Genomic DNA, 27368 nt, shown 5'->3' with positions numbered 1-27368 from the left:
CTCACTGCAGCCTCCAACTCCTGGGCCCAAGTGATCTTCATGCCTCAGCCTTACTAAGTGCTGAAATTATGGGTGTAAGCCACTATGCCCAGCCAAGTTCCCTACTTTATTCTGTATTTTAAGTCATCCATTTACTTTCCTCCTTGTGGACTTTGCTATGAAGGTAAAGTTTGCAAATCAGGGTCAATGTTCTTTTCTCAACTGACACACATTACGTTTTCAGATCTAGCAGTTGAACTTGAGTATGTCTCCTTTCACTTCAACATGTGTTTCTTTCCAATAATAAAAGAGCCTTTTTAAATGGCAATTTGAACCCATTAATCTACACACTACAACCATCACCACCCCCTACAACTTCGTGTTGTTGGTAAAGATTCTTCGCAACTGATGCACGAGGACTCACACCGCACTTTTCCCTCCGACAGATACAATTCTCCCACGCTTTGCTTTATGACCAACTGCACAACCCACCTGCTCGTTATGGGGAAGGTCATATTGGCCAGTGGGTACCAGAACGTGGAAAGAGACACCGAGGAGCAGAAGCAAGTCCCCGCCAGGTGCAGGCCTCGCACCCCCTGCCGCCTCCCGCTTGGCTCTGCACACCTGCCCTGGGCTGGCGGAACCTGCACACATCTCCTGGGAGAGCCACCAAGAACCACTACTTGCTGCTTCTTATTTCAGTGTGAGTCATGGTCCACAGACGGACGTGATGCCCTGCTGGGCTCTAGCCACAGCTGAAACCATGTGCTGGCTTGTATTTGCCACGTGTCCAAGAAGGCAGGGACCCCAGAACCTGCAGTGAGCCCAGCAGTGCAAACTATGTCCTTCTCAACACATGGGTGACCCGTGATGGCACAGGAAGACTGGGAGGGCGTGGGGTCGGAAGTAGATTGCCACTTGCTCTGCTCTAGCCACTCCACCTCCCTGCCCCCATCCCCCTGGCCATGTGATCAGTGCTCCTAACTGTACGGCCTTTCTCTGTCCACCTCAGGCTCCACTGTCCCAGACCCCGCCAGGGCACAGTGCTGGAGCATCCTCAGGGCTTCCTCAGGGCTCCACTCAAACATCACCTTCCCTGAGACCTGCACCCGTCTCTCCTCCCTGCCACGCGCTATTTTCCCTTTCAACACCGCTGACAGCACTCGTGTGCCTCCCTGTTCCAGACTGTGTGTTCTGCGAGGTCAGGGCAGGGACACACAGAATTCAGTCATGTGTGTGAAGGACTGAACGAGCGCCAGCCCCCAGGCCTGAGCCCAGAAGCGGGGGAGGCCCCTCGCAGATGCACCTGCCTACCTCCTCCGCTTACCTGTCCTTGTACTTGATCACGGCGTCCACGATCTTCTTCATCTTCTTGGTGAGGTTGGGCGGGTTCGGGGAGAGCTTCTCGGCAGGCGGCCGCCCGCGCTTCTTCTGCTTCTTGCTCTCATCGTCCTTGTCGCGGCTGCGAGTGCTGGTGGTCGGCGTGGAGGAGCCGGCGTCGCTGTCCCGCTTGCGCTTCCTCGATGATTTCTTCTGCCGGACCTCCTCTTCGATCTCCTCCAGCGTGCCCTCCTCGATGGCCTTCAGGGTCAATAGTAGTAAAATAGGACAGCCAGAACCCAGGTCGACAAGCAGAGGCCACGACGCAAACCCAGGGGCCCGGCTGGGGCAGGGAGAAGGGCCCTAGCACTTGGTGTCCTTTCAATGTGGCTGACTTGGGGCCCCACACACACGAGGGCTGAGCTACAGTGACAGGCCAGCGCTGTCCCCAGTGGGCACCCCACCCACCCAAGGCTGCCCTTAAAATATGATGCCCTTGTGGGGGACACAGTGGCTCACACCTGTAATCCTAGCTCTTTGGAAGGCCAAGGCAGGGGGATCACTTCAGGTGAGGAGTTCGAGACCAGCCTGGGCAAGAGCAAGACCCCACCTCTACAAAAAATAGAAAAATTAGCTGGGCATGGTGACGTGCACCTGTAGTCCCAGCTATTTGGGTAGCTGAGGCAGGAGGATCGCTTGAGCCCAGGAATATGAGGTTGTAGTGAGCTATGATCATGCCACTGCACTCTAGCCCTGGGCAACAGAGGGAGACCCTATCTCTAAAAAAAAAAAAAAAAAAAAAAACCTCACTGTGCAGACAGCCACCCAGAGGTGATATTATACTTCTGCTCCAGACTCCCCACAAATATATTTTTTCAGATTTAAAAAAAATTATTTATTTTTTTAGAGACAGGGTCTCTCTAAGTTGCCCAGGCTGGGCTTGAACGCCTGAGCTTAAGTGATCCTCTTACGTCAGCCTCTCAAATAGGTGGGTTTTTTTTTTTTAATTGTGATAAGTTGCACATAATATAAGATTTGCCATGTTAGCCAATTTTAAATGTATAGTTCGGTGGCATTATGCGCCACTGTGTTGTGCACCCATTGCCACCATCCACCTCCAGAACTCTCCCCATCCTTGACGCACACGTGCACATTTGCAAACAACGCTGGAACTGTAGCCCACGTACCACACTGCTTACTGGGCCAGGGATATTTTTTCCTGCTGTTTTCTACAACACAATTGTTTTATGTCTGTTTAGTGATTCAGGGCACAAAGTGTCCTAATTTAAACTCCCCTGTTCTTGGTCATTTAGGTCATTTCCTTTTTTTCTTTCTATTCTAAGTAATGCTACTATTGACAACTGCCTTTCTTTGATATAGATTCCTTGTGGTAAACCTGCTGAGGTATAGGACATGAACATGAACACCGTTAATTTTAAGAGAATCTCTACTTATTAATTTTCTTCTTGTTGTTTTTTGAGATGGGGTCTCGCTATGTTGTCCAGGTTGGTCTCAAACACCTGGGCTCAAGTGATCCTCCTGCCTCAACCTCCTGAGCAGCCCTACTTATTAATTTTCATTGCCAATAAGTCACTTGCATATTTTACCCCTAAAACATAGTAAAGGGAAGCCAGGTTCCCAAGGGATCTTGGGATCAGAACAAGGAGTTGGGCCTGGACCCAAAGGGACAGGCTGGTCATTCGTTTCCCACTTATGGCTGTGCCAGTGAGCTGGGCACTGGGCCTAGTGCTGAGGACACATCAGTGACTGGAAACAGACAAGGTCCCTTCTCCCCGTGGAAGGGAGACAGTAATCAGGCAGCAGCAAGCCATAGATATGGCGAAAAACATGTCGTGTGTCAGCAAGGAGGGAGAGCGGGGCTGAGGCTGGTGGAGCCGACCTGTCCTGGTCAGGGGCCAGGGAGAGCTTCCCAGAGGCAGTGGGGAGCTGGGAGATGAGAGGGGTGAGGCATCTGGGCCAAAGGCACAGCACGGAGGGTGTGCAGCAAACAGAAGGGACCGAGAGAAAGCCCCACTGCAAACCCGGGAGAGGAGTGGGTTTAGCAGTGTCCACCAAGTTCATGCGACCTGACTTGGAAACGGGGTCTTTGCAGATGTACTTAGACAAGGATTGAGATAAGATCACCCTATATTAGGGTGGGCCCTAAATCCAACGAGTGTGTGTTCACAGGTGACAGGAAGGGAAGCACAGAGAGACACAGAGGACAGGGCCACGTGAAGATGGCGGCAGAGACTGGAGTGATGCTGACAGAAGCCAAGAGACGCCTAGGTCACCAGAAGCTGGAAAAGCCAAAGAAGGAGCCTCCCCCTGGGCCTTCGGAGGGAACACAGCCCTGCCAGCACCTCGATTTCAGACTCCTGCTTCTGGAACAGTAAGAAAATATATTTCTGCTGTCTGAAGCTGCCAAGGTCATGGTAATTCATTATGGCAGCCCCACGTAAAGAATACAGGGGGTCAGCCCAGCAGGCCAAGGGCCAGCAGCATTTGGAAGGTACCAGAGTGGTTGCTTAGAAAGTGGTTCCAATCACACGCCAACCAGTATTGCACACAGTGCCTATTTTGTATTTTTCAAAACCAGATTTGAATATAACACGCAAGATGTGCTCAGTGGGATAAAGGGCAGTCTCTTTCATACACGGTGCTGGGACAACTGGAATGAGGTTGGAGCCCTACCTCACACCACATTTAAAACTCAACTCAAAATGGACCTTACATGGATCTATATGTAAGAGCTAAAACCATAAAACTCCTAGAAAAAAACATGGGGTAAAGCTTCGTGACATTTGGCTTGGTAATGGTTTCTTAGATAAGAAACCAAAGCATAAGTAAAAAAGAAAGACAGATAAAGTACAATTAAAAACTTTTCGTGTTTCAAAGGATGACACCAAGGAAGTGAAGAGAACCCACAGAACGGGACGAGATATTTACAACTAATGTGTCTGATAATGGACTTACCACATGAATGGACATTTCTCTACAGGAGGTATACAAATGGCCGAGAAGCACACGAGAAGACACTCAACACCATTAGCCATCAGGGAAATGCAAATAAAACCAAAATGAGACCCACTCTGTGCCTGCTTGGATGGCAGCTGAGAGAACAGCAAGTGCCCGGGAGGACGTGGAGAACATGGAACGCTTACACACTGCTGGTGGGAACGTCCAGTGGTGCCGCCACTATGGGAAATGGTCTGGCAGTTCCTCACAAGGTTAAATAGAGAACTACCATTTGTTTCAGCAATTCCACTCCTAGGTACACACTCAAGAGAAACCAGAACACGTGTCCACACAAAGCCATGTACACAAATGTTCATGGCAACATCATTCACGATAGTCCATAAGTGGAAACAACCCAAATGTCCACCAACTAATCAATGGAAAGACATTAGTGTGTCACATCCACACAATGTGATAAAAGAATGAAGCACTGACACGTGCTATGATACGGACAATCCTCCAAAAGATTATGCTACGTGACAAAAGCTCAACGCTAAAGAATTACACATTATGACTCCACTGGTGGGAAATGTCTGGAACAGGGAAAGCTACAGACACGGAAAGTAGACGAGCAGCTGCCTGGGGCTGGGGAAGAATAAACAAACTGAGGGGAAATGGGGCAGGGCTTCTTCAGGGGGTGACGAAAATGTTCTAAAGGTGACTGTGGTGACGGTTGCACAACTCCGTGGATACACTAGAAACTACTGAGTTCTACACCTTAAAGGGGCGAATTGTATGGCATGTAAATTGTCTCTCAAAAAAATGTGCAAAAAGCATCAGCATATGGGCTGATTTTAAGTTTAAAAGGCTCCCACTGCCTCAAAAATGCAGACCTGGTGACACTCCCGCAGGGGCCCACATTCCCTCTCTGCACAGATCTACTTGGCCCTGGAGCACTCTGTGTACTAAGGGGCCGATGGCAGGGGTGGGGTGGCCTGTCGGCAGCGTCCACCAGTTTCCTGCTTGTTTCAACAGCCCCCTTTCACGCACAGCCCGGCGGGCAAGCTCACATGTCTGATGTGTTCTGAGCTCCCAAGAGGGGATCGGGGTTGCCTGCCATACTGGCAAGGGCAAGGGCAAGGGCAAGGGCAAGGTCATATCGTGTATTCCTGGGTGTGGCACTCAGCACAGTACAGCCGAAAGCTGCCACCTGCCTTCTCGGAATTGTTGCCTGGGGACAATTTTATGACACAACTTTAGGGGTGGATTCTGAATCATTACCTCGGCACTCAGAGCCCCGGGGTAGGACAAGGTCTGATTTGTCACCATAGCTGCAGTGCTGGGCACCAGGCACGGTGCACTCTGGGCTGTGGTGGGGGAGGAGGCTGAGTCAGAGGCCCGCAGGGCACCGCACAGCTTTGACTCAGTATCTGTAGCGGCTGCTGCTGCAGGGCCAGGTGCCACCTGCTGAGAACGAGCCTTCACGTCAGCTCCACAAGCAGCTGCGAGCCCTGTGCAGTGCCAGCTGGGCTCAGAGGCCCGAGGGGGTGGGCGGGGAGCTCACAGCTTCTTTCCACCTAACTGAGCAAGGAGGGTAACACTCACAGGGGTGACGTGCCCAAAGTGAGGCTGCCTGCCCCTCTCCCAGCTACCTAGCAAGGGGAACTGTCAGTCACTAATTTGTCATTGTGGCTTCCCCCTTCACAGGCACTGTGAAGCCAGCACCTTGCTGAGATCGGCAACACGATTTCCAACCTCAGGAAGAGGTAAACCCTTGACTGGGAAGACCGGCTATGTCCAGCAGCGGGCTCTGAGCTGCTTGGGGACTGCGTGGGGTCAGCAGTGGAGTCAGGAGGACCTGAGCGTCCCTGGCCCATGTCAGAAGCCTCTCGAATGTTGACGAAGCCCAACCCAGCACAGCTGAAAGGAAGCTCTCAGGATGTGGCCTGAAGCCCGCATCCTGGCGGCTCGGCCCCTGCGCTCCCCAGCCCCGCCTGCGGCCGGCGTGCGGAAGCTGGCGGCCCTCTCTGGCATGTACCTTGAGCCACTGCTTCTCGGTCAGCGAGTCGCTGTAGTCCACCTCCTTGCGGTGGCGGGAACCACGGCCGAACATCTTCTCCTCCTCCTCCTCGCAGGTCAGCCGCTCGACCTCAGCGTCATCCTTGATGATCCACGAGGGGAGCTCGTCCTCCTCCATCAGGCGCGGCTTCCGCTTGGGGTTGCGGGCCTCCTCGCGCCTGCGGTCCAGGTCCATGCGCTGGTGGGCCCGGGCAGGCGGACAGAGGGAGAGAGGTGTCAGCACAGGGCAGGGCAGCAGGGGACACCCGGGGCTCAGGAGGGCTCTGGCTCTGGCCGTGTGGACTGGTGCTGCCATGGGAGTTAAATAGCAGTCCTCGGTTTTTGGGTGTCTGACCAGGCCTGGCTGCTAGGTAAGACCCAGACTGGCAGGGGGTGGGGGTGCAGGGTAGAGAAAACAGTAAACGACGGGAAGATGCAGAAGAGGGGCCGCAGAGCCCGGCAGAAGGCTGGAAAGGGTGGCAGCTCCACGGCATAGCTGTGGTAGAGGCACAGTGCCTGCAGGAGGAGAGACCCCTTCCAATTTTGTGTCATCATGGCATTCACACTCAGGGGAAAAGGGGGTCTGTGCCCGAGGCCCTTGGCAGCCCCCTGGCCTTGGGCAGTGTCAACTCCTTCTGAAAGCGAGCAGAGCCCTCAAGGCCCATGAGCACAGACTCAATAGGACATGTGGGTCTGAGGCACACACACAGTATGGTGTGGGTGTGTGTGCCACCCCCCTCCCTATGACACACTTACGAGGCCAGATCTTAAAGATGGGTCGGTTGGATATGAAAGGGTGGGGCACACCAGAGCTGACTCCAGCCCCATGACCTGCTGCAGACACCACCATGGTCACCGAGACCTTCTGCTCTGCATGTGGAACCAGCATGGAGGGCGCCTGAGCCCACATGTGCTTACCATGAACAGATCGAACTCCTCCTCGTGCCGGGCGATCATCTGGTTGACGGTCTCGTCGTCGGGCACCTCGTCTTCCTCCTACAAGATTGCAAACCGTCAGTTCCGCTGCGGAGGGGCTGGGGTGGGCGGTGGCCGTGCTCGGAGGCGAGCGGCGGCGTCCGTGGGAATGAGCTGGCGGTCCCGGCACGGCTGCGGTGGATGGGGACCCACACAGCAGCGAGAGGCACACACACGCACACGCACACGCACGCTCCGTGGGACCAGGGCCCTTGCTGGCCGTGTCAGCCGAGAAGCCGAGGATTGAATGGGCATGGAGACTGAACTACCCCTCTCACCTTTAGAGGTGGCTCCTCCAAGTCGGGGTTGACGCCCGCTGGCGGAGGGGCAGTGTGGGCGAAGCTGGCACTGCCGCTGCCCGTGCTGCAGTGTCTGCTCTGTGGATAAATAGAGGACTTCAGTCTCCAGGGCTGTCAATCCGGCGTCTTTCACCAGCAGTTTAGAAAAAAAAAACCACTTCAAAGAAAAAGCAAGTACTCATCCTCTTTCCTTTCAGCCCACACTCCCTTTACTCCAAAGGGATGCAAAAAAAATAAGAGTGCAAAAAGGTAAAAAAATAAAAATGAAAGCCGCTCATGCGTCCACCACTCACGCTGGGGAGGGGTCGGGGCCGGCGCTGGGCTCACCTCGTCCTGCTCCTCGTGCTCCAGGATGGCCTGCAGGAAGGCGCGCCGCTCGTGGCTGGACGACTTCTGGTCGAACATGCCAGCCTGGATCACCTTCTGGTCCACGTTGAGCTTGTACTTGGCCGCGGCCAGGATCTTCTCCTCCACGCTGTTGACTGTGCAGAGGCGGAGCACGCGCACCTCATTCTGCTGCCCGATGCGGTGGGCTCGGTCCTGCGCTTGCAAGTCCTGCGGGGAGAGACGGCCGGTCAGTCCCATGCAAGCCCGGTGGATCTTTAAGGGGGAAGGCGGCCTTCTGATGCGTGTGCCAACCAAGCCCTGGAGATTGTGCTCATCCCAACCTGCCACTGCACAGGCCAGAAGCCTGGCCTGCCTCGTGTCCCTGGAGGACTGAGAGGCGCTCACTGCCTTCCGCCAGAAGCAGCACTTTCTACCTCCTGGGATCTGACAGATGTTCCGGAAGGAAGTGCCAAACCCCTAGGGGGTTCTATTCCAAGGCCCGCTGTGGCAGCTGCACATCCTCAGCGTGGCCATACCCGGCCGAGCACCATTGACAGCCCAGGGTGGAAACCTGGCAGCGCCGTGGTGACGCCTGGGTTGGGTGCAGGCCGTGCCGGTTCCTCGCTGTGCACCCAGGCCCAGCCTCAGCTCTCTGAGCCTCAGAACTCACTCTGCTGACATGGGCGCCTCTCGTGGCTATCGTGTGGATTACACGGGTGAATAAATGTCGGCAGCATGGGCGTGACTGGCGCAATCAGCTCCCAATAAAGCGGGAGCCTGTGGCTGTGCTGGGAGTATTTTTATCGTTATCTCTAAGGCAGAACCTGGGAGACTTCCCGGAAGTCCCGTCTGCAGGCCCAGGAGCTGCGGGACAGGCTGGGGACCAGCAATGCTCCTAAACTCAAGACTGGCACCCAAGGGGGTCAACTGAGGCCATACCTGGTAAGATACCTGGGTGCCTTGTGTCTACCACTGAGATCCACTGTGAGCACAGTTCCTGGCAAGACCAGCACTCAGTGACCTCCCTCAGGCCCTGTGGTGGCCTCAGAGGCCTCACAGCATGGTGGACAATAGGGTCCACAGGGGCCCTGCCCGCTGACTGGGGAGACACGCCCAGCCACCCTGAGAAACTGGCTAGCCATTGGGGTCGGGTTCTGGGTAGGAACTACACCCCAGACTGATCATAGGGACACTAGTGACCACCAGGCCATTCACCCACTGGACGGGCTGCACTGAGAGGTAATCAACGAATGCCAGTGCCCCCTGGCTGCTGGCGAGGGCACGTTCAGAACCCATCAACAGGAATGAAACCACTTTGGCAGAAAACACCAAAACGTGAAGGGGACAGACACTCGTGTGGGCCAGGGAGCCCTACTTCTGACCGGGCCTCACACAAGTGCTCCGAGAGACGGCCAAGAAGGTGCCCGAGGGGCTGGGAAGCAGGCTGACAAACAGAAAGGCCAGATGCCTGCCAAGTGCGGCTTGAATGCGGACATCCTGGGGCAGCCATCTGCCAGGACAGCTGGCAGCCGATCAGACGGCTGGGCAGCTTCACACGCGCACTCTCGAGGAGAGGCGGTCAACACCGACGACTAAACAAAGAGGCGCGTGCCAGGCCACGCGGCATCCGTGGCGATCTCAGCAGGCACGTGCCCGCACACAGACTACTACAGGCAGAGGCACGGAAGACACTGGGGTTGGAATGGAAGGGAAAAGGGGACTCTTGACTTTGTGTCATTGGTATTTACGTTTAAGAAATAATAAAAATTTATTACTTGCATGATGAAACACTGGGAAAGGTTCTGCTCGTTTTAAAACTGTTGTTTATCTACGAAATAGTATGTCCCGGTATCCATGGGCACAACGGTGCACACGGGGTACGTGGTCAAGTACCAGGGAGAGGCAGGAAACAAAGCACATAGAGTTCGCCCCACATTTTGTTTTCAAAAGCGCAGGTGTGTGTGCACTGGCAGAACCACACGTACGGGCTGACCACGGTGGTGTGCAGGACTAGGGCTTTTGCCACTTTCTTCTCATTTACCCAATTCCAGGATTTTCTTCCAAGAAGCAACAGTGGAATACATTGCTTTCCCAGTCAGAGGGGAAGGCTCTTTTTAAATCTGGAGAAACAGAGGAGGATCCAGCCTCTCTGTCCTCCTCCCTGGGGACCTGAGGTGTGGGTGCAGCTCCTGTGTGCTCCAGGGGTGCAGCAGACTGTCAGGGAGGCCAGAAAACACTCAGGACACCTCGTGGGCACCCCCTCCCTTCCACGCACCTGGGGCACCAGCCTGCTCTTACCTGGTGAGGATTCCAGTCGCTGTCGAAGATGATCACAGTGTCGGCCGACTGGAGGTTCAGGCCGAGTCCCCCGGCGCGCGTGCTGAGCAGGAAGATGAAGTACTCGGAGCCGGGCTCGTTGAAGGTTTTCAGCAGCATGCCCCGGTCCTCGGCCTTCGTGGTTCCTGACGGCACAGGGGAGCACGGGGTCAGCAGGGTGACCTCGGGGGGGTGGGGAGGAGACACTGAGGAACGCTTGCTTCTGATGGCAGGACCAGTGCCCACCAGTGTCCCCAGGGGTCACATGAGCCAAAGCTCTGCACGCTCAACTTGAGGCCATGACTATGATTAGCATGTGACTGGGATTTAGTGTGTCACTACTGAATGCCACTCCTCCTGTCCCAGGATAAAAGTGGGCCCAGCACAGGGCCCAGCATGTAACTCACACTGTCATCTTGGCTGTGACCACCGCTCCTGGCACTGCCCTTCTCTTCCCGCACTGCTCCACTGGGGCAGGGTGACAGACATAGCAGCCGGTGCTGCCAACCCCTCCACCCCAAACACGCAGGGGAGCTCAGGACGGGGAGAGTCACAGGGAACGAGCCTCTGGCTGGAGGGCTGACACCAGCCCCCAGCACCACTGCAGTGGGTTCTGGTGGTTCACAAGGACAACCCTCTATCGGCAGAACATGGAAACTTCTACTGGGGACTGATTCCCTTCCAGCAAAATCAGTGCCCCCTGCGCCCCAGAAGGCCCCAGCAGAGGAGCTGGTGAGGGGCTTTCATGGACAGCCCATGACACTGACCCTCAGCACTGACAATGTCAAAGGCAGCTGAGCTCCCTGGGTTGCTGGCAGCTCAGATGAAAGGTGCCCTTTGCAATGGAGAGTCATTTGGTGATTAAATAAAAGTGGTTCGCTTCTTGCCACTGGTCTACATGTGCCCCGGCACAGTGCCGAAGCCTGATGCCCGCTGCAGCCCGGGCATCCACCCCCGCCTTCCCTCCCTTGGGCTCCAGACATGTCCCCGGCTGCCGTGACTCCCCAGATGCCAGCCTATGCCCCTACACTCGCCATTTTGACAGTGGCAGATCCAGTCTCAGAACATTCCATGGAGCTCCTTCCCTTCCTCCCTCCCTTAATAGATTTTCTGCCCTGCGGCCATGACCATGCCTAGTGCTGGGGGCCAGCTCTGGCCAAGGTGACCAAAGTCCTCGTCCCTGTGGAGCATTATGGAGAGAAGGAAACAATGGAGCAGCCAGTTGGGTGCTGGAGAGGGTGGGAGCTGGGCTCTCCCCTGGGGCTCATCAGCCCAGCAGCCGTAGGTACGCGGTCTGAGAAACTGCGGGAACGAGGGGTGCAGCAGTCTGCGGCATCCTGTCACGAGACAGACCTTGCACAAGAGCTCAGACAAAGGCTCTGAGAAGTCGTGTAGGGGAAGAGAAACCTGCTGAGTCTCGTTTGTCCCAGTGGCTGCCACGCTCATGTTTCTAGTAAGCCCTGTGCACGCCCTCAGGCTGACAGAGGGAGGGGAACCCCGTTCTCGGGCTAGGGGCCTTCCTGACCCATTGCAAGTGTGGGACCACATGTACTGCATGCTATCCCAGCATCTACCTGCCTGGGCTCCCTTGAGCAGAGGGGTTGGGGGGAAAGTAGAAACACACATGGCGACTTTTCCATGAGGGACCAGAGGATACAGGGTCGGACTGAGCACTCTCCAGGCAGCTGCTGCTCTGCACCTGCAGTGCCGGCTTCACATGCTCAGTGCCTGACACCGAGTCTGACTCTGGCTCCAGGCCTGACTCGTGACACGTGGTGCACAACAACTAACTGAGAGCCAGCCCGGGACCTCTGTGGGGCAGGACAGGTGACATCTCTGCTCGGGACACTGAGCAGGGAAGGGGAACCCTGAGGATGAAGCCAAGAGGGAGGCCAGTGCCTCCAACACCATCTGTGCACCTGGACCCAGCTGTGCCTAAAGCAAGATCAACACCTGGGGTTTCAGCTATGTGAGTCTATCAAAGCTTTTTTCCTTATGCCCACGGGATACTGGTCTCTGTCACTTCCAACTGAAACAGCACTGCAGGGCACCTCTTCCCCACGGGACCCAGCACTGCAGCGGAAAGACCAGCTTGGTGGTCAGGAGACCCAGCCTCTGAACCAAACATGACATGTCCACAGCTGAGGTGCTCAGTGTGCAACTGGGCCCACGCTGGCCACTGGAACTGGAGTGCACAGCCCCACCTGGCCCCACGTGAGAGGGCACACCGGCGAGCAGCTGTGGCAGCCCCAGAAGTCCCTTAACAAACGTCTCCCTGGTTCCTACTCACCGTCGAGCCTGAGGTATTTAAAGCCACGATATGCAAAATAATCTTCCATGATGGTCATGAGAGAGGTCATCTGGCAGAACAGCAGCACTTTATGGTTGGTTGCACGGAGTTTGGGAAGAATTCTGTCGAGAAGCTCAAATTTACCCGAGGCTCGGTACAGATCCAGTCTGGCGTGCGGAGGAGAGAGGGAAGAATGCAGAGAATGTGAAAATTGGCACCTTACGGGAAGGTAAAGGAGGAAGTGCATCTCCCATCTCCGGCTGGGCGTCAGGCTCAAGCACAGAGGTAGCTCCATAAGCAGACCCCTTCCCAGGTTTCAGCAAAGCCATTTCAGCTCAGCTAAAATAAGGGCACATCACCAGGGTGGACTCGCACTTATCGTCTAACCCAGACGCTTGTGGGTATCAAAAGAGGCGTGATTAGTAGTTACCCTGGGACTACTAAAAGCACTTGCATGGGGGCAGCTCCCAAAAAGCCAGGCGTGTCCCCCTGCCCAATAATGAAGCTCCAGAAACAAATGCCACAGTGGAGAGTGCCTATGCCCTGCCAGACTCGGGACTAAGGGCCACCCCAGCTTCTCTCATTCACTCCAGCTAACATCCCCTGGTGTACAGATATGGAAACTGAGGCTGGCAGGGACAGTGGGATATGGCTAGTGACATGCCAGAGCCAGGCCTCAAACCCAGGGGTGTGGGACCCCATTATGCGCCTTGGTATAAAAAATGTGATCAAAATAACTTTTTGTCCTTTGTTTTCTTTTCTTTTTCTTTTTTGTTTTTGAGACAGAGTCTCACTCTGCTGCCTGGGCTAGAGTGCCGTGGCGTCAGCATCAGCTTAGCTCACAGGAACCTCAGACTCCTGGGCTCAAGCGATCCTCCTGCCTCAGCCTCCCAAGTAGCTGGGACTATAGGCATGCACCACCATGCCCAGCTAATTTTTTTTTCTCCTACATATATTTTTAGTTGTCCAGCTCATTTCTTTCTATTTTTAGTAGAGACGGGGTCTCCCTCTTGCTCAGGCTGGTCTCGAACTCCTGACCTCGAGCAATCCTCCCGCCTCGGCCTCCCAGAGTGCTAGGATTACAGGCGTGAGCCACTGCGCCCGGCCTGTCCTTTCTTTTTTAAAAAATTATTTTATTCATTATTATTATTTTGTTTAGAGATAGGGTCTCACTGTCACCCAGGCTGGAGTGCAGTGACACGATCATAGCTCACTGCAGCCTTGAACTCCTGGGCTCAGGTGATCCTCCTGTGTGTACCACCAAGCCTGGCTGATTTTTTCTTATTTAGTGTAGAGACAGGGTCTCACTATGTTGTCCTGGCTGGTCTTGAACTACTGGCCTCAAATGATCCTCCCACCTCAGCCTCCCGAAGTGTTGAGATTACAGGCATGAGCCACTTCGCCCAGCCAACTAAGAGGGACCCACCAAGATCTTTTTGCCCTTTCATTAGTTGCCCCTGCTCTTTCGAACGGCTTAATACCCCAGGGGAATAATGGCAGCTTTAGCTCTAGGAATGTTTTTAGCAAGGATCTCTGCGATGGTGAAAATCTATGTCCAATATTAGGGGCTTATAGCAGTCTGGGCTGCACTTTACAAAGAATGCTGTAGAAAACACATCCACGTGGTATAAAGAGTATCTCTATATCAGTGGACAGAATTTAGGCTCAGAGAGGTTGAGAAAGTTGTCAAGGGTCACAGATTCTGGTGGCGGCAGAGAGGGCTTTGGACACCAGGCCTCCCTCAGGAATCCCGCTTCTCAGGGTTAATGGTGGCCAGGTCTCCAAGCACGGAGGACTTTTACTCTCTTCTCTGGATTCCTCTACATTTTCTAAATTTTGTGCCTTTGAAATTTTGAACAAATGTAACAATAGCAATAAAGCCACCCAAAAAAGAGAAAAACCCACCTCCACGTGAACTGCCTGCCCTCCCCATCCAGCAAGGAAGCCACTCACCCTTGGACGATGCCACCGGTGAAGCCCAAGTGCTCGGAAAAGGACTCCTGCAACGGAAGGAGAGACGGTCGGTGCCAGACGGGACTGGACCTCGGCTGTTCAGAGCACAGAGCCCTCCCATGGGGGCTGGAGGCAGACACGGATGCCACACACAACATTTCTAGTCCCCTGACGTCCCTTCCCTCGTGCGCCTCCAACGAAGGAAAGGAAGTCGCTATGTAACGTTCTTCACCACCTACGTGAGCACACGAGGACAGCGCGGGGCTGCAACCATTCTCAGTGTGCCGTCACGGAGCCCCAGGGGTCTCTTGGGTGTAAGGGGGTCTGGAAGGATCCGGACCCTTCATGCCAGGAACTACAGAGGCAAGAATCCGGATTCTCAAAGCGTACTGTGGCCCAAAAGGGTGCTGACCCCACGCTTCCTTGCGGGAAAGTTTGCCGAATGGCAAACACAGCACGATCCACTGGGGAGGGGTTGGTGGGGACATGCCCCCAAAGAGGACCCTCCAAATGTTTGCCTGGTGATTGTTGAGGGTGGCATTCAGGGACTTTCGTTTCTCTCAAATATTGCCTTATACCGTTGGGATTTTTTATAGTAAGCACCGGAAAACGGAAAACCAATCAGAAAACACATGCACAGGCACTGCCTATTCAAAATGTGATAAATTATTTCGGAAAAACTCGTCAGGGAGATCCAACCGAGCTCTGCCTGGGAGCTCAGCACAGACAGGTGGCTCCGGGCCGTCCCTCACCTCGATGTGCTGGAACATGTAGGGGTGGTTACAGATCTTCCTCAGCTGCATGATGGTGTTCATCAGGGTCTTGGTGCCACCTTTGCCCTGCAGGGGCAGATCAGAGGGTCCCAAATGGGATCTTGTCCCTGGGGCAGGGTGGAGGTCGGGCTGGTGGATGGGGCAGGTGGCTGAAGGGGGGACATGGGGAAGCTTGGGTTTGGGGTGTATGTGGCCTGCAGCACAGCAATCAGAAGTGAGGAGAAGGCAACGTTTGGAGGCGCAGAGGTACAAATCGAGCCTCAGGGGACGCAGAGACCACCAGGTACACTAGAGGACAGGCAGTGGGGGTGGGGAGGGCCCAGCGGGACAGACTAGAAATTAGACTGGCGAAGATATGAGTGACGCCAGCTGCGTCCCAGGCATTGTGGGGAGTCCCCAGTGGGTGTCAGCCAGGAGGAGTATGATGACTTATGACACTCCCGCCAGCTACAGGGTGAAGGAAGGGGACAGGGATGGGTGGTTGGGTGCTTTGGGCTGGGTAGTAACCCAGGACACACGCTGCTGCAATAGGTCAGACAAAGAAGGGCCCAAACAAGTCCAGAGGGGGGAACGTGGAGGCTGGGCCAAGGTCGAGGCATTTGGGCAGAATCAGGGACCCGGTGCATTCCCTGGGAAGACGATGTCAGTCCCAGTGAAGCCAGGGACCCTCAGCTTTCACCCAACATGGGAAAGGGGCTCAGTGGCCTCGGCTGGCAGGCGGCCCTTTCCTGGCAGGGAGTGTGGGGCTTGCTAGAAGGCTCTTGCCCTGCTGGGCTGAGCAGCGAGCCACCTGCCACCAACCGGAGATAGAACCAGCGCGTCACAGGCAAAGGTGATGCCAGACGGCAGCTGAGTTAAGTGAGCCTGACATAGGCCACTAGCTGTCATCACCAGGGCCAGTCAGATGCCCTTGGGATCGCAACCATCTTGGGCCTCAACCAGAACAATAAGCACCAAGAAGGCAAAGGCCCCGGCCCGCTGGAGAGTGTGTGCTCTGCCCTGGTGCAGGCTGGCCCCGACCCGCCCACCTGACACTCGGGTGGGGAACAGGGGACTCCGGGGCCCACCTTCTTGTCCTTCTCTGAGCCGTCGGTCAGCAGCACGCCCTTGGCCTGCATGTGCCGGTACAGCACTCGCTGCAGCGCAGACATGTCACACTTGATGACGTACTCCACCTGCAGGGCACGGGCAATGCTCACCAGGGCCCCAGGCAGCCCAAGCCCTGACCACCCCTCACCCCGACGCACCCTCATCCCTGAGCCCCGGAGGAGGCTTGCTGGCCAGGATGTGAGTTCTGATTAGGGGGGTGACGGTGAGGAGGCCACACAGGTGGGAATGGAGGGGAGACGTGGGCTAAGAGAGAAGCTCCAGGGCAGATCTTGGGCCAGGAAGGGCAACTTGGCACCTTCCAGAGGCCTTTCCACGGTCGCCCGGGAAGAAAACGGCAAGTGTGATTAGAGGGGCAGCTGTGCCCAGGGACCCCGAGTCCCATGGACCCTACTGCAGCTGGGCCCCAGGGCGAGGCCACAGCAGCCACGAGAACCCAGGGCCATCCCGCGTGGGAAGCGGCCCAACCCCAGCCACGGCCTCCACGGCCCTTCCTGACATGGCCGGGAGGACCTGCCCAGGCGCCTGGCCACCGACAGGATGTGGGGTTTTATGCTCTAACCTGATAAACCCACCCTTGGCTTTAGAGACCCAGTGGGTCTCAGACACCAGCTCCCAAGCTGGATAGAGCAGGGCCAGGTTGGGGACCCTGGGGAGAGTCACTTGAGTGTACCCACCACTGGGGAAAGCCATGGGTACGAGGCCGCACCGTGGCTGCCTCTGCACAAAACTCCATTACCTTTTCGGGCAACTGGGCCTCCACCTCCTTCTTGAGCCGCCGGAGCAGGAAGGGCCGCAGCACTTTGTGGAGACGCCGGATGATGAGGATGGTCTCCTCCTCGTTCAGGTCCACCTGCAACGCCCCCAAGCCATGAAAAGCAAGCGTTACCTCCAAAAGAAGGAGGCAGGGGTCTTGCCAGGAAGTGGCAAGGGGGCAGACAGGGTCCCTTAGAGCCGCCTTGTGCTGCACGCCTGGGTTTTCAGGCTGCTTTGTGCTTTCTGGGGCCTAGCAGGGAACCCTCTTCCTCAGGAAAACTCTGGGATCTGTTCCCTCCGTGGAGTTCCTGGGCCACGGAACCGCAGCCGCCGAGGCACCCTGCTCTGTGCACCTCACCGGGAGAAAGGTGGCGGCACACTGTGCAGCTTCTCCAAGAGTCACACCAACTGTGTGTCCGCAGAACCGCCACCAGGGCCACACTGCAGCCGGAGGGCACTGGAGGGGCCAGGATGACAAATGCATGGCTCATGCCGGGGTTTGCACCGCAGAGCTCTGCACTGGGAACCCCAAACCTTTCTCGTTCAGCCCGGGTGGGACCGAGTGAAAGGAACCTGTTTCTCCCATGGTACATGCTCCTCCGCTAAAAAAACATGTTTTTAAAATTTCTTTAAAAAAGCAGAGGAAAGTAAGAGCACGCCTGAACTTCTTTTCTTCCACTTCCCCGGGAGTTTCTTAACAGAACTTCTGCTTGACTCAAAAGTGACGGAACTGCAGCATGTGCTCCTGGCTCTTGGCATGGGGATCCTGGGGGTCTGAGAACGGGGGGCTCCTCTACCATGACACTCCAGGCAAAGCTTCGGTTTCTCCTTCAGAAGGGCCTGTGCCTTGACCGGTGCCAGGAAGGGCGGGGACCTTATGGATGAATCCAGCGGAGGCCCCTCCATACACATGGTGGAGGCCCCACTGCCCTGGACGTGTCTAAGGAAAACCTCGCAGGTGGGAATGAGGGGCGGCCTGGCTGCCCGGGGCAGGGGCGCTCCCAGGGAACCTCTGCAGTTCTGCCTGCATAACCCCCTTTAGCAGAAAACACAGCCCACCCCATAAGCATGTCTCAAACTCCAACAGCATGACAGACTTCAGGCTCGGTGCTTAGTGACACTCATCAACAATGAAGACCTGGCCCCTGACAGCCGCTGTGCCACAGTGTGGCTCTCAGGCGGACAGAGCCACCCAACGGCCATCAAGACACACTGGCCACAACACTCTGAAAACAATGTAAAACAGAACGTGACCCTATGGCTTCCTTAACTGGAAACTTCCAAGCTTCCAGATGCCCTTAGCGGGAAATCTGAACCCCCTAAAGGGAATTAGAGGACACGGGGGACCTCTAGCTGCACTCTCCACACCCTCCTAGTCCTGTGTCCGCCTCAGGACCCTATTCCTAACTGTCCCCTCCATGCCGGAGTGCAGAGTTAGGGAAGCCCGAGTGTGCCTGGGAGGTCACACTACCATGTCTGCCCGGCACCGTGCAGACATGGACTGTCGCCTGGCACGTGGCACAGGCCCTGCCCACCATGGTGGGCACTCAGTGCACACTGACCAGAGAGCGCCAGCTGAGCCCAGAACTGTCAACACAGGCACAGCTCCTCTGTGGACAGCACGGTGTCACTCAGGTCCACTGCCTCTGGCCCTGCTGCTGCCACAGGGCCAGGCGGGCTCGCTCACCTTCTCACCGGTCATGGCGAAGGGCGCGTTGAACCACTGCTCAAAGGTGCTGCAGCTCTTGAAGATGGTGGGCAGCAGGAAGTTGAGCAGCGCCCAGAGCTCGGGGAGCTTGTTCTGCAGCGGCGTGCCCGTCAGCAGCAGGCGGCGGGGGGCCACGTAGTGCGTGTTGAGCACCTGCGTCAGCTTGCAGTGGTGGTTCTTCATGCGGTGGCCTTCGTCCACGATCATGTACTTCCAACGGATCTGTGGGCCCGAGTGGGTGGTGAGGGAGGGGAGGCAGTGGGGCGGCCCTGGCGTGGAGGGAGAATCTCCCACTGCGCACCCATCAGCCAGGAAGGCTCCAGGTGGAGAGTGCAGCCTGACATAGTCCCCAAAAGGGGCCGACTCAGCGTTACAGCCACACAAAGCAGCCTCTACCAAGCATGAGATCAACATAGACACGCACACAGGGAGACATGCCCATGAGGTCTGTCAGGTGAACAGAGCAAGTTGCAGAAAAGTATGTTGGATTTCCGTAAAACTCCCATACGCTAATGTAAAGCACAGAAAAACTCCCAGTACGTTTTGGCAGAACATGTATCTTGCTGACAAGAGCATTCATCCCCTTGGACTGGGGGGTGTCAAGGGGACCGAGTTGGTGACATTTCCAATGAGCAGGCTGTGCATCTAAGGGCAGATGAGTGGGTGGGTTCAGAGTGTGGAGCAGGGGCCCAGCCACACCCCAGAGCCTGCTGGTTTGAGGCTACATGTCAGATGAACACAGCTAGTCACTTAGTGCATCTATAGGTAGGAGCCCCAGGTTAAAATTTCAGTTTGAGTCTCCATATGACCATGACAGGGACCATGGGCCTTGTGGGGACACAGTGAGGTCTGAGGGAGGCAGCACACCATGCGCCTGGTACATACACAGTTGTGCTGGTTGGGAAGGGGCACAGTGGCCCCTCGAACAAGGAACACCCCGCATCGCACAGCATTTATATTGATCAGGTCACCGCCAGGTAAGCACAGGGTTTTCAGAGGCTCGTACTCGGGCATGGGGTGGGCCTGGCTTTGTGTCAAGCCAGAGGGATGAGCCTGCAGAGGGGCACCCAGGTGCAGGCCTGGAGCAGGAGTCTGCAGGCTGGACTCACTCCCTCACCTGTTGGCTCAGGGAAGCACAGCAGGTACCCAACACAAAGCCCTAATACTGTCACTGTGACCATGCACTGAGAGGTGTGGCGCCTAGAAAATTTCTCTTCCATTCCTGGGCCCAAACTCGCACCATTCACCATTCATCCCACTGGACATAGAGTAGCCTCCAGCCCTCCTCAAACCACGAAACTAAGGTTCTGCAGGCAAGGGACCCTGCCTGGTTTATATCTGGGTCACAGTACATTCTCAGCAATCACTGCAGGCCAAGCTGGAGTTGCCTTCACAGTTATGGCCCTGAAGAGGATCCCAAGCCTCCAACCCAGCAGCCCAAGGCCAACAGGCCACAAAGCACCTCAGTCAGAGTGCTCTGCCCTCTGTCGCTCCCCAAAACGCTCAATCTCATCCCCTCATCGGTGTACGGGAGGCACGGCCCCCAGGGAGGAAAGGCAGTGGTGTCTAGAGACAGGATGACCCTGGATGGCCTGGCCATGGCTCTACAAGGACACTGCAGCGGGTCAGAAGACATCGTGGGTGGCGAGGCTCTTTGGGCAAAAGCCCCAAGAGGAGCTAGTGCACAAGCTGTGTGGACAGCCCCAGCCTCTGGACATGACCCAAGGCCAGCCTGGAGGCAGTGAGGGAGTCCAAGGTTACTCTGACCTGGGCCTTTTCCACGCACACAGGGCAGCTGTCTTTTTACGCATGTGCGGCTGACCACTGGGAAATTATTTGCAGGGAGCACTGCAGAAGACAGGCAGTATGACACTCATGACAACTCTGATAAGGGAGTGACAGTCCCCGATAGCCCATGACCCCTGACTTGGTATGTTTTGCATAAAGACACAATACCTTGGCGAGGATGTGCTTGTCTTTAATGATGTACTCGTATGTTGTCAGCAAGACGTTGAACTTCCCGCTCCGGAGCTGGGGGACGAAAGCCCGCCTTGCTGCCGGGGAGCCCTGCAAGGGAAACAGGACACATACAGCTCAGCCTCTGGGGCTGGGTGGCCAAGTGGCACTGGTACCCCTCGCAGCTGCCCAGTGACAAGGGAAGAGGGCTCACCCTTGCCACAGATGACATGGAAAGACACTGGGTAAGGCTGACGGTCTGTCCCCCAACCTTGTCACACAGAGCACCATCAGCAGGGAGAGGAGAAAGGAGTGCGGGCCAGCAGCAGCCTGGGCCCTTAGGGAACAGTGCTGCCTGTACCGCCATCTGCTGCAGTCCTGGTGGCCGACCGGGCTCACCTCTTCCTGGGTCCCCATCTCAGACTCCCAAACTGGAAACCAGGGCCCCTCCCAAGATGGTACCAGTTGAGTGATGGACACCACGATCACTCCTGCCTCCTCCCCAATTAGCAAATCTACCCTGCACCTCCCAAGTTCCAACTCTATGCCCCAGGCTGCAAACCGGCACTCTCTCCAGGATCACCTATGAGTAGCCCCTCTAACCAGCTAAGCACCCTTTCTGTCCAGGCCCCCAGATAGGCTGTCCTCTCTGCCTAGACCCCACTCTCCGCCACAGGGCTGAGGGCGAAGAGCCGGGACCAGGACGGTCCGCAGCTGGGGATGCAGCCTGGCTTGGACACTCATAGGTTGTGTGGGCCCTCTCTTCCTCAGTTTCCCCACCAGGATAAGAGACCCAGTTACAGTCCCCACATACTGTGTTTAGTTTTTGCTTATTAATTTGTTTGTTTGAGACAGGGTATTGCTCTGTCACCCAGGCTAGAGTGCAGTGGCGTCATCATAGCTCACTACAGCCTCCAACTCCTGGGCTCAAGTGATCTTCCTGCCTCAACCTCCTGACTACACGTGCACGCCACCACGCCTGGTTAATTTTTCTATTTTTTGTTGAGACAGCGTTTTGCACTTGCTCAGGCTGGTCTTGAACTCCTGGCCTCAAGTGATCCTCTCACCTCGGCCTCCCAGAGTGATGGGATTACAAGCATGAGCCACTGCACCTGGCCCAGGAATTGGTGTTTAACCAAAGCTCAGGGGAGAACAATGAATTCTTCTGATAAATGTGTTAATGCCCCATATTCCACAAACGAGTCCGTATCTTAATTTTTGAAAACAAGCATTCACCACCCTATACAAATAAGTGACCCTGAACCTGCAGTAATACTGTGCTCCTGTGTGCATGATATGAACACACGCAAGGGCATCAGGTCACGAATGCAGGGGACCTCTCTTTCTTTACGACCTGTATCTCCATGCCACGCCCTGTTTCGAATTAGAGGAAACCACCTTGGGCCGTGACTTACCTTGTAGGACACCTTCACCACGGACGGGGCCCACTTGTCGAATTCATACGCCCAGTTGGACAGGGTTCTGCCGGGACAAAGAAGAGAGGGTCAGCTCCAGCTTCCCATCGGGAGCCCACTGCTGGAACCGACAGCCACCGGCTGCCCTCGGACCTGGCAGAGGACCTGTGTCCAAGGGCAGCCGGGCGGGGAAGGGAAGGCTGGTGAAGACTGGGGGAGCCCTGCCTCAGAGGGCCCAAGCAGGCTTCTGGGCGAAGAGGGAAAGGAACTCCAGGTGGAGCAGCAGGCACACAGGTGCGCCGGTGGGCGCAAGGAGAGCTGCTGCCTGGGAAGGAGCCTGGACGGACCCCAGCCAGTGCCTCGCAGCTGCACTGCAACGACCAGTCTTCTGCCACCTCTATGGGGTCACGGGCCCCTGTGAGAACACGCTGTGCACTGTGGCTTGCTGCCGGGAAAACACACAGTCTCACAGCGCCGGGTCTCCAGGTTCAGAGCAGTTTGAACAACGTTTGGCTTAACACAGGGACAGATAACGGGACACAGAAATCATCTCAGATGTATGTGTACGCAGGGTTAGCACGGGAACATGTATTTCCTAATGCTGCCCCCGGAGAGGACCTAGAAACAATGACACCCCAGAAACAAGCACGTCCAGCACCCTGGTCTGGTTTCCAAAAGCACTGCCATAGGGAAGCCAGGGCTGCTTGGAGAAACGCTGGTTCCAGGGCGGGGCAGGAAATGGACAAGATGAGCCAGGAGCATCTCTTGGTGCCTAAAGCAAGGACGTCCTCAAAAACCCCCACAATGACAGGGGGTCAAAGGACCAGAGGAACCCACTGAAAGGGCTCCCCGTGGCCAAAGCCGGAATGGTCAGGCAACAAAAGCAATAAACTGGTGTTGGCAAATGGCCCAAAGTATAAAATAAACAGCCACGAGTCCATACTGATATAAATAAATGACTGAATACATTCATAAATGGGGGAAAAGACACAAATCTTCCAAGGAGAATTCCAGATAATTTCTGCAGCTACTCCCCTTTAGGGAGGTGAAGCTTAACTCCCCACCCTATGTGTGGGCTGAGCGTAGTGACTTTTCCCCAAAGACTGCAGCACGAAAGGGAATTAAAGAGCACCTGCCCAGCCCAGACATGTGACAAACACGACCTCAGCCAGGTGGCCACGGTTAGTATCAGCAGCGATAAGGCATGCTGACGGTATGTGCCCTTGATGTGGCGTGACGAGAAGGGCACTGCACCTACGTGGTCTTCCTGCCCCAAACCCATCTCCACGGCCTAACCATGAGAAAAACATCAGACCCAGACTTGAGGTGCGCCCTATAAAATGCCTCACCAGTCAAAACCTCAAGGTCACCAAAACTACGGAGAGTCTGGGAAACTGTCGCAGACCAGAGGAGGTTAAAAGGAGATGTGACAACTAAATATAACGTGGGATCATGAACAGAAAACGGACATTAGGGGAAAACTAGTGAGTGAAGTCGGGAATTTAGTTAACAGTAATGTGCCAATGTGGGGTTCTTAGTCATGACAAATACACTATGGGGACACTGGGTGAGAGGCACACGGGTGTTCTCTGCACTAGCTTCCCAACCTTTCTATGAATCTACAACTATCCTAAAGTGAACCACCACCACAACAAAATAACGGGGACGTGTCGAAAGGACACAGTAACCATCTAGAAGGGCCTCAAGTCATACTTGGGACAATTTAAGCAACAAAATAAGTAATGATGGTATCTGTGAGCCCACCCTGACATAAATAATTACACAAACAAAGGGGAAGAGGAGACCGCCCTTCCGGGCAGTGGCATTCCAACCGACACCAGGGAAGTAACGATGGAAGCAGAAGGCCACGTATTTGGCCACTGCCGTGTAATGATCTTTGCAGGCAAGACCCCTTGGATGGATGGCGCTACAGTTTGGGTATTTGTCCTCTCCAACCTTCATGGTGAAATGTGATCCCCAGTGTTGGAGGTGAGGCCTAGTGGGAGGTGTTTGGGTCATGCGGCGGATCCCTCATGAATGGCTTGGTGCTGTCCCCATTTAGTGAATGAGTTCTCGCTCTATTAATTCCCCTCAGAGTTGTCATTGAAAAGAGCCTGGCCCACCCCCCTCCCTTGCTTCTCCTCTTGCCATGCGGTCACTGCACACGCCTGTACCCCTTCACCTTCCCCCTTGGGTGGAAGGAGCCTGAGGCCCTCACCAGATGCCCGGTCTTCCAGCCAGCGGAAGCGTGAGCCAAATAAACCTTTCCGCCTCAGGTGTTTCTTTATAGCAACAGAAAAAGGACGAAGACCGATGCTAAAACTATCCGGGAAAGTAGGAAGAGAAATGGGATATTCACGTAGCGTGTAAGTACTTTCCCATGAGCTACTACTTATTAATTACACAGGAAAACTCTTAGGTTTGCAGCGGGGAAACCCAGCAGGGACCTCGTTAACTGAGAGAGCAAAGTTAAAAGTTAACCTCCCTGGGGACCAGGCATCTCAGTGTCTCCTAGATCCCGCTGCGGAACACTACAAGCACCACTCCTGAGATCACATCAGACAAACCCACACTGAGGGGCAGTCTACCAAATGTCCCAACAGGATTCAGAAGTATCAAGCTCATAGGCTGGGTGCGGTGGCTCACACCTATAATCCTAGCGCTCTGGGAGGCGGAGGTGGGAAGGGAGGATGGCTTGAGGTCACCAGTTCAAGATAAGCCTGAGCAAGACCCTGTCTCTACAAAAAATAGAAAAATTAGCTGAGGCCGGGCACGGTGGCTCACGCCTGTAATCCTAGCACTCTGGGAGGCTGAGGCAGGTGCATCGTTTGAGCTCAGGAGTTCGAGACCAGCCTGAGCAAGAGCCAGACTTCGTCTCTACTAAAAAAAAAATAGAAAAAATTAGCCGGGCATGGTGGCGCATGCCTGTAGTCCCAGTTACTCGGGAGGCTGTGGCAGGAGGATCTCTTGAGCCCAAGAGTTTGAGGTTGCAATGAGCAATAATGACACCACTGCACTCCAGCTGGGTCTCAAGTGGGCGGTGCCCAGCTGTTTGCACCTTGAACAAGGTGGTCGCAGCACCTCCCAGGGTTCCCATGGGTACCAACCTTGTTTGAACCAGGGGCAGGCATGGGCACACTTGCGAAGGACAAAGATGGACTGGGGAACTGTCCCACACATGCCACACAGACACGGCTACCACAGGCAGTGTGGGATCTGGGATGCTGGACCAGAACAAGGCTGTCAGTGCGAAATTGCATTCAATCAATATTATTTTTCTGGTTTCCATAACTGGTTATGAGATTTGGGAGGACAGTGAAGGGTACAAGGCAATTCTTTACACTAATTCTATAACTTTTATAAGTTTGAAATCATTTCAAAATGAAAAATATTAAATAAATATTTAAAAACCAAAACCAACCAAACAAAACCACCACACGAGGCTGCAGAACAGCACCTGGGGGAGCACTGCTCTGGTAGTGACGGAGGTTTGGAAAGTTCGAAATGAAAGGAGAGACTGAGAACTGGAGAGGGCTGTGCGTGGCAGCCACTGACCCTGGGGGGGCCGGAGGGGGGGAGGGCAGGGGCTACGCCGGGAGCAGGAGCTCAGGCGGGCGCAGCGGGAATGAGGGGAGCAGCTTGGGTCTGACCCCGAGGGGCGGATGAGGCTGCCTGTGGCACTGAGGAAACAGAGGACCTGCTCCTCCAAGGCAGCCTACTTCACCCTGCCATGAGGAAAGCAAGGGGGACACCAGGAATGGCTCCAAGGTAAATTCGGGAGAGTTTTGACGCCAGCCTCCACCCTGTGGGGTGTGGAGCCCAGGGGCCCAGCCATCTGGCGTGCAGGAGCGTTTTCCTGGCCAGCCTGACCTGAACTGCTGACCTGGGAGGTCCCCGAGAGCGCCTGGGTGAGGTCAGGGGCTGTGCTCCAGGGCCGGGCCAGTCACTGGCTGGGTGCTGGACATGTGACCCGAGCGGGGCCAATGAGAACCGGCCCATGGGGCTTCTGCTCAAACCCTGGGGCAGGTGCAGCGCTGGAAGAGGGGTGCCCAGAGCGGCTCGCCGGCTCTCCGCCTGCTGGAAGAGGCCAGTGGAGCCAAGAGGTGGCGAGTGAGAGAGCCTCCTCAGATGCCACTGGGGAGCCCAGACCCTGCCACACCTGAGCACCTGTGCACGTGGCCGAGGGCTCCGGCCTGGCAGGGCACTGCTCGATGAGGGAGTGGAAACAGTGTTTATTCAAAGGAGCCTCAAACAGCCCCTCCCTACCCTTCTAGAGGGAGGCTTTCGTCTCCTGCGACTCCCAGGTGTGCACTCTGCTGGTTGTGGGGCTGGAAGAGGACACGGAGGGCATCCTGGGAAAACAGCCCTGACTGGGATGACGGATTGAGACCACAGGCAGACTGGCACAGGCCAACTGCGTGCCCCTTCTAGCCTGCCCAAGGCTCAGGGTGCCTTCCTGACACCCAGTTCCTCAGAACACGACTGTCTTTGGGGACAAGGCCTTTGCAGAGGTAATGAAGTTAAAACGAAGTCATTCATATGGGGCCTAATCCAAGTTGAGTGGCACTGTCATGAGAAGAGATTAGGACACAGAAACACACAGAGGGATGTCCCACGTGACGACACAGGGAGAAGGCGACTGTCTGCAAGCTAACGAGAGAAACCCCCGAGGGAACCAACCCTGCCCACACCTTGCTCTCAGACTTCTGGCCTCCAGGAAAATAAATTTCTGTCGTTTAAGCCACCAAAATGTAGTACTGAACTGCGGCAAACTAACACAGGAGGCGGGCACACTCACGAGAGAGGTACGATGATGAGGAAAGGGCCGTTGATGCGCTTGTGCTCCATGAGGTACGTGATGAGCGCGATGGTCTGGATGGTCTTCCCCAGGCCCATCTCGTCCGCCAGGATGCCGTTCAGGTTGTTGTTGTACAGGGACACCAGCCACTCCAGGCCTTTGATCTGCAAGGACAGAGGCGGCCATGGCAGGACTGGAGCCCAGGCTGGACTTGAGAGCGTGCCTGGCGCTTCAGAGACGCAGTCACCTCCAGGCACGAGTTCTGCCTGAGCCACGTCCCACACGAGGCCACTGTTACCACTGAGAATTTTGCTCTGAACCAACCTGATCCTTTTTGACGTAGTCTCGTGTATATGACATTTCTATGTCTGCTGGACATT

General features: G+C 55.5%; 1 protein-coding gene across 7 annotated transcripts in view; it reads right to left on the bottom strand.

The window, feature by feature from the left end:
- SMARCA4 (SWI/SNF related BAF chromatin remodeling complex subunit ATPase 4) overlaps positions 1–27368 on the bottom strand; it is an 81967-nt gene that overhangs the window by 14317 nt on the left and 40282 nt on the right. For 2 of the 7 annotated variants that reach the window (XM_069478472.1, XM_069478480.1), the window contains exons 16-30: positions 26989–27152; positions 22191–22257; positions 20776–20886; positions 18799–19041; positions 17095–17208; positions 16316–16423; positions 15228–15314; positions 14476–14522; positions 12523–12689; positions 10215–10378; positions 7917–8144; positions 7569–7667; positions 7234–7311; positions 6297–6514; positions 1307–1570 (exon numbers count right to left, since the gene is read on the bottom strand). In XM_069478472.1, coding sequence (XP_069334573.1) covers positions 1307–1570; positions 6297–6514; positions 7234–7311; positions 7569–7667; positions 7917–8144; positions 10215–10378; positions 12523–12689; positions 14476–14522; positions 15228–15314; positions 16316–16423; positions 17095–17208; positions 18799–19041; positions 20776–20886; positions 22191–22257; positions 26989–27152 — 2159 coding nt within the window. Of the gene's footprint in view, positions 1–1306; positions 1571–6295; positions 6515–7233; positions 7312–7568; positions 7668–7916; positions 8145–10214; positions 10379–12522; positions 12690–14475; positions 14523–15227; positions 15315–16315; positions 16424–17094; positions 17209–18798; positions 19042–20775; positions 20887–22190; positions 22258–26988; positions 27153–27368 lie in introns of all 7 variants that reach the window. The other 5 variants (XM_069478513.1, XM_069478520.1, XM_069478497.1 and 2 more) reach the window with 3 other exon arrangements.

This window comes from Eulemur rufifrons, chromosome 2 (assembly GCF_041146395.1).
Source record: "Eulemur rufifrons isolate Redbay chromosome 2, OSU_ERuf_1, whole genome shotgun sequence".
NCBI classification, from domain to species: domain Eukaryota; kingdom Metazoa; phylum Chordata; class Mammalia; order Primates; family Lemuridae; genus Eulemur; species Eulemur rufifrons.
The sequence above is the reverse complement of the archived record's forward strand: the minus strand, read 5'-3'. Positions and strand labels throughout refer to the sequence as shown.